This window comes from Lampetra planeri, chromosome 9 (genome assembly GCF_965212315.1).
Source record: "Lampetra planeri chromosome 9, kcLamPlan1.2.h2, whole genome shotgun sequence".
Lineage (NCBI taxonomy): Eukaryota > Metazoa > Chordata > Hyperoartia > Petromyzontiformes > Petromyzontidae > Lampetra > Lampetra planeri.
This window is the reverse complement of record NC_136115.1, coordinates 2279849-2290798: the sequence shown is the minus strand read 5'-3', so window position 1 is coordinate 2290798 and position 10950 is coordinate 2279849. Positions and strand designations below refer to the sequence as shown.

Below are 10950 nucleotides of genomic sequence, written 5' to 3'. Positions count from 1 at the left end.
GTGCTCGCACAGGGACAGGAGTTAATCCCTTCCCACGCAGCCTTTTGTCAGCAGAATCAGCCACTTTTATCTGAAACCGCACAGGATAGTGTGACCCACTATCTAAAACACTAGAAGGGCCATGGTGTGTTATGTGTATGCGCGCGATTACACATTTTCATTACGAGCAATTTCAGGATAATCTTTTTTGTCTGTAAAATGCTTCTTTGTTGTACAGGGAGATCCACTGACTCTGGCATGTCTGCACCTTAGTCTTGTTATTCATTTTTTTCGACAGGTAACACTTCACTCTGCCAACCATTCGAAAAGAACATCACTATTTGTGGAAAATGTTCGACTCAAACTCCGATATTTTTTTTTTTACTATTGTGTTGCATGTGACATTTGTAATACTTTTATTTTACCGGGCAATGCCCACCGAGCTATATGGATCTTTTTCAGAATCGACCTGGCCACAGATGCTAACTCAACAAAGTGGTCTATCGTGTGGAAATGTATCGCCGACAAATACTCCAAACGCATGTTTCTAAATGTGGAGGGAAAACACCGGAGGGACCGGATACAAATCCCCGTGACCACGGGGAGAACATGCAAACTCCAAACATACAGCAGGCGTCAGGGTTTGGATTGAACCCACGGCCTCCTGCATAGCAGGCGAGGCAGACACTATCTCTGCACCGGGAGATGTTATCTGTTATATAATGGCTTCAGGGTCTTATGAACCAGTTAAACAGAATATAAACATTGAATGCTAACAATTCTCACGCACATTATTCCAGACATGTATTGTGAGCATACCAATCGATTTGAATCAATTCTTTAATCGGCCCATTTTTGCACTGACGTTTTTTTTTTAAATTCACGTGTGTTTGCCGCTCTTAGACTAAAGTGAAACGCACGTGTACCTCTCACATTGCACAGTTTTATAATTCTCGCGCGTTTCGTTTACCGCCATGAAACATCTCATTTGTTAAGTTGTGTCATATCCCTTAACGACCTGGTATTTGTTCTCTGCAATAGTAATGTTGTCTTTTGTTTTTGCTCCTGCTGTGCTTGCGCACCGCGGGTCTCGCTTGTCAAATGTCCGGGCAACTGGTCAAATGGTATAATTCGCGTAACAAATACAATAAACTGATAAAATAATAGTTTGTTATATAACTGATAGCGTGAAACAATGGGGCAAAGGGGGGTGGGGCGGGGGCGGGGGGGTTAGTGTAATAAGTTGTGAACCCCAGTAGCCTGACTCTGAGCCATGGCGAGCATCAGTGGGGAGACACACGGTATCTGAACTGGTCCCGAACTCCCTCTTTCAACAACCCACACTGATCGGCAACGGAGGTAAAGGTGCAGCCCTGCAATCGCTTGCTCACGCCACTGCTGGCAGAAGGACTGCCACTGGACGGAGCCCTGGAGAGCCTCTCAAACGAGGTTGGCCGACTCTTTTCACACAGGCCAGATGTCTTGAAAGAGGTGGGAATACCCAACCACGTTGACTTGACAAAGGGCTGTAAGATAATCATGAAAAATATATCTACATTATTAACGATGCAAGTGTCAAGGTGTTTTCATGGCAGACCTGTTAAACATTATTCTGTCCTGTATTTTGTTTTATATCCATATTAATATTAACACGTAATTTTAAATATTTAAAAATATAAGTACATCTTGCAAATAACTGTCTGGTTTCTTTGCCTATTTTTTTTGTAGGAAATTGTAAAGATTAAGAGAAATGTAGCGCATATATTGCGTCATTACAAGTCGTGGAATATAGACTCTACTGAAGCTGAGTTGACATATATGAAGCCTTATGGTCTCATTAATATCCTCAGGTTCCCAGTGATAACATGTTATCGTAGCCCTGTGAAGAGCAAAGCACACTGTAGCAGTTGGGGTGGTCTATCGAGTTGGAAATGTCCCCGTGTCTTGACTACAAAGGTTTTGATTAAAGATCTGGAGAGAAAAAAACAAGTCCGGATATTTTAAAATTCTCGGTGCCTTCGGAAACCGATTGATGTTAGCCTTATCGGTTTGGGTCTTAAATCTTACGATTGTGAGCTTTGCAAGCGTTATTCATTGATAAAGGGAATGGAGTAGAAATACTGATCTGATTTATAAATAAACATTCTATTTTTTTTGTTACATATATTTTTTCAAACATCCAATAGTTTGCTTCATACCTTTTTTTTCCTGGGTGAGGCCAAGTAATCATCTGACCAAATATATGTTGTAATACCCTCCACCACACGATGCAGCCAAACAAGTTGAATTGTCACGTGGTGTACGAGCGTTTAAATGGGCAATTATTGTTTCAACAAATAATAAAATAACTATTCTCAACAACCAGAAATAGCAAATTTAATGTACGATTCATAATTTTGGCTCCGAAAAAAAAACCTACGTGTAAGGTTTTGCAGATGTGAATGTGTATAAGCATTTTCAGAAAGTTGAAGGCAGGCTCACTTGTGGGATTTGTTGACCAAGATGCATAAACCCGAGTTGTTGAATTACTACTTTTGCTCGTTAGGTGGAGAAGCGTGATAACACGACACAGTAGAAAAAGTTACGTTTGATATCCACTCAAAAGCATTCCAATCCATCCGCTGTGAAGAAGGTATGCGTACAAGGCCACTTGCAAGCAGGACCTGAAATAGATTTACCACTTTTTTCAATTCTGACTTCATGCGATGAGAATAAGGTGACTTTCAAAACAATGAATGTGCAATCCTTTTGTGAGGAGCGCTGCCAAATTGGCGACGTCATTGTTTTCAGCAAAGCCTGCGCGAGTGTTTATACTTTTGCCATGATGTTAGCTGACACTTTTCACCTAAGTGCCCCCGCATGCGGGATGATTAAAGCAATTTCGCCCACCTCCACAGCTGCAAGCGGAGAAGTATAAACAACGCAGGATTGTTTACTCTCAAGCGAGACGAGTGAAAATTGCACAATGCATCACCGTTTTTTTTTATTTAAAGGCGCGAGTTATTTAGTCCTTAAACAGGTTAGCTAGCGGCTGGACATCATCGTCTTTGTTGCAAATCGCGTCGCGATTGAATTCAATGCTGCATTGTGGCCACAAGATTAAGTGATACACGTCAGGGGTTTAAAATACACCCCCAGCAGCCCTCCCCACCGCTTTAGCCGTATGAACTGTCCACGTGACATTAGCAGATACACAAGGCAGGTGATGCACTTTCTTTGGCAGCTCTGCTGGCTTAATCGGAGCACAATTGAGGAAATGCCAAAATGAAACACAAATAACTCGGTACGGTTCCAAACGCTGGAAGCAACCCTCAAAGAGGATTTATTCGGTTAAATTGCCCCCATCTCACCAGTGCTGATGTATATCATGCCACCACACAGAGTTTAGTACTGTGTCTTCCTGTTGAGTCAACCTAGGGGAGTCCCAAACCACATGCAAAAATGCAGACACCCTAATCCAGGGGTCGGCAACCAAAACAACAACAACAACGAGAGACATTTTTATTTTTATTCGGTAAAAAAAAAACACCTCAATATTTCATGAGCCGCAATGCACTGCGGTGGTGAATGCGAGAAGGTGGTGGGTCCTTGATAAAGAAAGCGTCACGACGCAGTTTGCTTAAATAGCCACACGCGGCTCCAGAGCCACAGGCTTCCGACCCCTGCCTCAACCCTCCTGCAGAGTAATCTATTACAGACATATATTTATATTTCAAATTATACTGCTGCATTAATACTCCCCCCACATCGCGTCAGACACGGCGGTTGTTTGACCATTCTCAATTATTCTGGTCAACGGTGCCCAGGATCGGCGCAGATATAATTCGCCATTGACATTAACCTTGGCCAGGAGTGGAACTCTGCTCGCCTGCTTCATAATCCGGTGCACCAACCACTTTGCCACTGCTTCGCCGACAAATCCGGGTAATGTTAAAGGATGTTGGTATCGACTGGCATTCGTTATGATGACCTCTTGACCTTCACGTTCAATAAAGTGTTAAATTATTTAGTGAGGTGAGATGTAGAACACAGCACATGCCGTTCAGGATGGGGCCAATATATTGGCGAGGCCTTCATCAATTTATCACGGGTGATGATGATGTATTTGAATATGTATTTATCTCTCTTCTCGTGAAATGTTCGCAGGTCCGCCCTGGCATTCCATATTCCTCCAATTGGCACGGTCGGCAACGTACGGTGCGAAATAAGTTCAACATACATACATACATGCATACATCCCTGAACAATCGAACGTTTGAAATCGGCAGGTTTTAAATGTTGGTCAGATCAACCGACAGAGCCACAATTGCCACACAGTACTCGTTCCACGGTTGCACCCCTACCCCCAGTAGCCAGCCTGGGTCCCCGTCCAAGCCAGAGATTATGAAGCCACAATGGAGAATACACGGGCATCACGACGCACAAAAAGAGGGCTGCAATTTGTTATTTTTGTTTTATCAGCAGGATTAGCGGAGTTACAAGCGCAGCTCTTTTTCCATCAAAAGCGATGCCACCCGAACGCACCGTGTGGGTAGGGCTATTGTGCGTCTCATTCACTCAATGGTGAAATGAGATAAGAGATTAAAAATATATATATATACCGAAACACATATATATAATTTGCATTCGTATTAAATAAGCGTAACAAAGTTAGTCGATCGAACAGGGTCACGTGTGGTGGCGTATGGTGGTGTGAACAATGCGTAGTGTAGCGGTCAGCGCTACGCTGGGCTACAAATTCGGCCCCCCGAGTTCGATTCCCGCTCACGACCAACACCAGTGGCGATTATCTGAACTGGTCCTGGGCCTCCCCTAAGTCGACTCAGCCTCAAATGAGTACCTGACGTGGTGTGTAAACATCGCCACTGGGGAGACAAAGGTGGCCGAGCGCGGTGCTGGCAACCCAGCCCTCGTGTACCGTTCCGGCCTCCATAGGAGCTCACTAACAGCACTTGTTCCTATAGTCTGTTGAGGCTATACGGGCATCTTTGTCTTTTTTGGTGGTGTAAACAATGGGTACTCCAATACATATTCCAAGACTTCTGACCAGCGTCGAAGCGTATGCCAAACACCCTCTTAGACCGGCTCCCTATAATTCCCTCAATTGGAGGCGCACATCCGCCAACAGGGACGTGAGCGAGTAAATTGCAGGGCTGCGCCCTTACCAGGTTTCCCAGAGCCCATCCCTGGCCAACTCCCGCGGGGGGCTGGACTTAACATCCTCCTATCCCACTGGCAGCCCCGTGAAAAACCGGTCCATCGTGAAGAGCGTTGCATTGTTGTGAGTGGGTTGGGCGCGTGATTTGGCAACGCCAGGTGCTGTTGCGCTCTCGCGGGCGTAGAGGAGGTGGAGTCCACGGTGGATGTCCCCGCCCTGCCAGGTGTTGGTTGGTTGATTGGTCAGGCAGATGGGCTCAAGGTACAACAGGGCACGCGAAGAGGGTGGGGGCCTTCGTACAACCGCCGGCTCCGTGTAGCCGCACACAGGTGTGTGTGTGGGCGCGTGTGTGCGTGCGTGACACGACCTATAGTCCCGCACACACACACACACCGCCCCAAGCACATCGCCACCCCCACCTCCTCTGCCGAGCGACCATGGCGACTGGGAACGATGAGAACCCATCTGCATCCCAGCGTTGCTGCGATGCCTTCACGTACAAATGTCTCAAGTACGCGCTCTTCGCATACGCCGTCATCTTCTGGGTGAGTTCTGCTACTGCTGCTACTGTTGTATTTACCAGGTGAAGCCCACCGAGCTGTATGAGCTCTTTTTGAAAAGCGACCTGGCCACAAGTGATCGTTGAACGAAAAATTGTCCGATGTGGGAATGTGTATAGCAGCCAAAGAACTCTCAAGGCACGTTTCTTAATGTGGAGGGGAAAAACCTGAGAAAAAAAAATCCACGCGACTACGGGGAGAACATGCAAGCTGCAAAAATGCAGGCGTCAAGGTCCGGACTTAGACCTACGACTTCCTGTAGACCAGGCGACGGGGATAACATCTCACACCCACCGCGACGCCGGCGCATTACGATGCTTTACAGCATCACGGCGGCGTCTTATGGGGCCATCCATTTAGTGCGTACTCATGGAGGGGGGATGGGGGGTTAACCCAAACGCGTACGCTAGCGTATGGGGGGGGGGTCTACTGACAATGTGCGTACGCATGGGGAACGGGGGGGGGGTGAAGCCTCGATAATAATTTGTCTACATCGGCCTTCAAATGAGTTAGTCCGGCGGTGGACTATCTGTTTGCTTAAACACGTGAATATTATTAATCTTGATCGTTTCTGCGTGGATTACGTATCGGCCGTTCTATAGGATTCGGGGTGGGGTGGGGGGTGCGTCAGGCGTACGTACGCACGCAGGTGTTGGGGGGTGTAAAATGTACGCGTGCGTACAGGGAGGAGAGAGGGGGGGGGGCAGGTCAAGTTTTGACAGATTTTTTTGCGTACCTCCTAAATGCATGGGCCCCCCTAAGCTCCCGGTTGTGCCACGTGCGTGCGCGTTTGGCCCAGCGATGGCGCGCACCTGCCGCTCTTGGTGTTCAGTGGGCACATCACAGCTGGCGTTGTGGCACAGCCGTGCGTCCGAGCCGCGCACCTGCGTTGAGTGGCGCGCGCGCGTGCAGACGAGTGGCGCGCGCGCGTGCAGACGAGTGGCGCGCGCGCGTGCAGACGAGTGGCGCGCGCGCGTGCAGACGAGTGGCGCGCGCGCGTGCAGACGAGTGGCGCGCGCGCGTGCAGACGAGTGGCGCGCTCGTGGTGGTGTGAGTGGGGCACAGCCGTGCTGTGGACGATTGTTACTGTACGCGGTGCTTTCACTTGCACGATTGATGGGAGTCTTAAATGATTGAAACTGGCACACATATATACTGTGTACAGCACAGGGGTGGTAGTGAGTGCACCATATAATGTGACGATGTGGTTGGATGCTCTGCATCGAACATCCGCAGCACGAAATATGAAGAAGAGCACCATTCCGTGAACCTGGCAAGACACGTTCTACTTTTGTTTTTGTTTAAAAGCTATCCGTCGTGGGTGAGGCAATACCTATGAACACGTGATGTGACAATGTGGTCGGGGTGGGTCTTACCGATTGAGAACAGTGATGTGCTTTGTCACGCGTAGTGACAGCACCCCATGCCTTCTTTGTTTAAGTTATGTCAACGGAGTTCCCCGCACGCCTCCAGCAGGGTAGTGGAGAGGCAACATCGGCACATTGGACTGTACGTCAGGTACAAACATGCCTGCTCTCGGGAGATAGCTACTCACCTGGGGGCAAAGACAACCTGCCGCACCTCCGATTCGCACGGTTGGCTGCGTACGGCGCGAAAGAAGTTCAACATTCACACGTGCAATTTCGAAATATTTAATGCAGAGCCCTTTGTCAGTCCACTGCTGGATGAAGGCCTCCCTCACGCCTTGTTGGCCTTGGGGCTTGTCGTCCATACTTCACCACGCTGGTCACTGGGTTGGAGAAGTTAGGGGGAGGAGCCCACGACTGATTCAGATATCAATTGCTATTAATGGGTGCCATGGTGGCGAAATGTTAGCTCCCTTCCCTGGTATGCAGGAGGTCGTGGGTTCCATCCCGACCCTGACGCCTGCTGTATACAGTATTTGGAGTTTGCGTGTCTCTCTCCCCGTGGTCACGTGGATATTCCTCCAGGCCCTCAGATTTTTCCGTCCACATTTAGAAACGTGCGTTTGCAGTATTTGGCAGCTATAAATGTCCAGATGATAAGCCACTTTGTTGAGCTATCATTTGTGGCCAGGTCTCTTCTGAAAATATATATATTTAGTTTAGTGGGCCTTGAAACAAAAAGTGTTGTTTTAGTGTCGTTTTCGTAATGCTAGCCACGGGCGCGTCTCAGACTCAAGGTTGCTGCATTTATAGTTCAGTGCGTTAACCACTGCTTCACCCTTCTTCTTTGACGATCAAACGGTTTCAAGTTACTTCCTGGATCACCACCATAACACGTGGCCTTCAACATTAATGGACGTAGCACGCTCATATCCACCACACATGACTACACATGAATGGCTTGTGCTGCTTTCAAGCCACTGGTCGCTGTCAAAGTAATCTTTGTAATGATGGAAACTCGTTTGTGAACAAAACGTGCGTCTCCGCATCGATATCCTGCTGCATGGACGTGTCACGTATTTCGATTTATATTTCAGCACCACGGAGGCTGTTTCAACAATTAGGGTGCTTGGGCTAAGGATTATATAAGCCTCTGCTGTTTATAAGGGCACACCAGTGCTGATATGATAAATCTTACACGGCTGGCTCTTTCTTCTTATTATAACAGTATTGATCTCCAGGTTTGTAAGCTCTAGAGGCTGCCCAGTCTATGTACAATGTGTAGTTAAAGAGAAGTCTAGAGACTGTGAAATGAGGAGTGCACAATGACTCATGATTAGTGGCTTATATTTGTTTCAGTAGGCATATAGGACATTCGTTTACCCACTAGGGGTAGTTTAAGATTTAATTATCTCCGATGTGGGGTATATATCCCCCCCCCCCGATGTTTTATTTGTGTAATTAAATGTAATACGCGTTAATATTGTTTATGCACTCAAGGTAATTGACAATGTTAAGAGTTTTAAGTAGTGTTAGTTGATTTTAGTTGATTTTTTTCCTAATTCTCTCGCAAACTAATTGTCGTGAAAAGTTCGTGTTTTACTACATTATTTAAGCAAAACGACGTTTACTTTATAGCACCAGGGAAGACATTTCTTTTTAAACAGCATTTTTGGAGAGGATTTTGATTGCTGCTATATACTGTATGTGTATCACCCCGGTCGAGTGATTTGCGGCGTAATTTTCGATATTGGCACCTGTGGACCTTGACGCCGACACACACTATGACTTACTCTTGTGAATAATGACATCAGGGGGTCTTTAACGTTTTGCTGTGAAGCAGACTGTGCGTAGTATTATTACTGTTATTACACACCGCAGTATTAATCGGGGCGGCCGGTGGATTCAAACCATGAAACTCTCCAACAAAGATGCCAACACGCTGCCACTAGCCCCCCCGTCCTCGACTGCGATGCACCGATTTTACACTGCCGTGTGGACACAGGCTCGCCGAAGGTAGGCTGCAACTGACCGGGCAGCGGTGGTGGCTACGCACGTGGCCTGTGATCCAGGGTTGGTGGATCACCGCACGAATGTTGTGAAACCCCCAAACCGTGGGACGTCGTCGAGGTGCCATACCCTGGCTCTCGAAGAGACGGCGGTGCAGCGAGTGGACTGATCGCCATCTGGTTCTTGCTGTACGGGCATCGAGTTTTGCCCCCTCGCGAGCGTGGGGTTTTCTCCGAGTGCGCTAGTTTCCTCCCGCTTGTATGAACACTCATGAGTTGGCCGGAAACATCTTTAAAATATCAAAAATCAAGTTCAAGTTCATTTATTGGCCAATGTATCAGGACCCTCCAGAAAACGAGTCCCATGACTCGGCGTGGCTTTCCTGGATAAATGAGTAAATTATTATAAAACCTCTGGACTGCACATCCAGTGTGCGAACCATTACGGTAGGCTACGTACGGTGCAAATAAGTTAAACTTATATATATTAGCACCATGGCAACCCCCTTCATCTCTCCGGTAAAAATGTGACGTTTATTGCTAGAAATATTTACGTATGTGTGGCCATCTTGTAACCAGTGTTTTACAAGTTTTCATGCAGTTACCAGCAATGTATTCAGACCCATTTTAACACCCCTTACAATTAACTCACAGAGTTGAAGGGGGTCGATGAAGGGGGGAGGAGGGGGTGGGCCAAATATCACTCGTCACTGCTATTAGCTGTGGCCGGGAATCCGACTTGGATCGCCACGTTTGTAGTGCAATGTGCTAACCACTGCGCCACCGCTCCGCCTCTCAGTAAGCAATGGGGGGGGGGGGGGGGTGTTGAAAATCAATAAGGAAAAGAGCAGTTGGACTTCATGTTGACATGCCCCTGGTGATATAAAGACTGCTCGCACACATTTCTCTGAATCGGTGAGTGAGTGTTGTTCATAATGCATTGGCAGTGCTGAGTTATTGATGGATGTCACATTTATATGGGCGGAACAGTCTCTCCGTATAGCAACCACTGATAGCATACCATCAAACAATGCAGCCAGGTGGTGTTCTCTTTCATCATGAAATGGCCCTGCTATATGAATATTTAGCCAGGCAGCGGTTGCGCTTGCTCAACATACAGCACTGTGCAGGGGTGGTGAGGGTTTTGGTGGATCACACAAATGTTGCGAAACTCCCTTCCCATGGGCGTCAGAGCCATAACTTGACTTGCCAGGAGAAGGTGGGATATCAAAGTGAAGACGAATCAAATGTCCCTTCTCTATGTGTACGTACGTACGTATGTTGAACTTCTTTCGCACCGTACACAGCCAATGGTGCTAATCGGAGGTGCCGATAGTGTGGCACCATCGCATGATTGGGTTTTCTCTGGGTGAATCGGTTTCCTCTCACTTGTTTAAACACTCATTCATTGGCTGATAACACCTTAATGTGTAGAGGGCCACAGAGCTTGGGCAGTTGCTGGTGCCAGGTCACCCCCTGATTGCCTTCCAGCTTGTCTGTGGTTCCTTAGCGATTGCGATAGGCAATGTACCTGCATGACGTTATTTGAAGTGAAATAATATCGGCATTAATTGGTTCAATTTGGCAAGAGGCATAGAAAGGCTTTGTGTGTAGAAGTGTGCAAATGTGTATGTGCCATCCTGGAAAATGGCTGCTATTCGTTCGTGTGAAATTTGAAAGAGGGTAAAAAGCCACTCATCCCCAAATTCTTTCTGCAAAGATGTTTTTTTTTCCCATATCAACCGTAGCACACAATGCATGCTCTTGAAATCCACTTACAAGGCCGCTCGCGCCATCGGTAGAATGTACCGTCCAAGACAATTGTTGTCCAGGCGCATGACGTGTCCAGAAATTGCAGCATTAATCGCTGCAAATGA

At 47.3% G+C, this 10950-nt stretch overlaps 1 protein-coding gene across 1 annotated transcript in view; it reads left to right on the top strand.

Annotated features, from left to right (window-relative positions):
- The first annotated feature begins 5390 nt into the window (after positions 1-5390).
- Positions 5391-10950, top strand: part of LOC144720558 (tetraspanin-15-like) — a 35929-nt gene continuing 30369 nt past the window's right edge. The window contains exon 1 of the mRNA XM_078597357.1: positions 5391-5682. Coding sequence (XP_078453483.1) covers positions 5575-5682 — 108 coding nt within the window. The 5' untranslated portion in view covers positions 5391-5574. The remainder of the gene's footprint in view (positions 5683-10950) is intronic.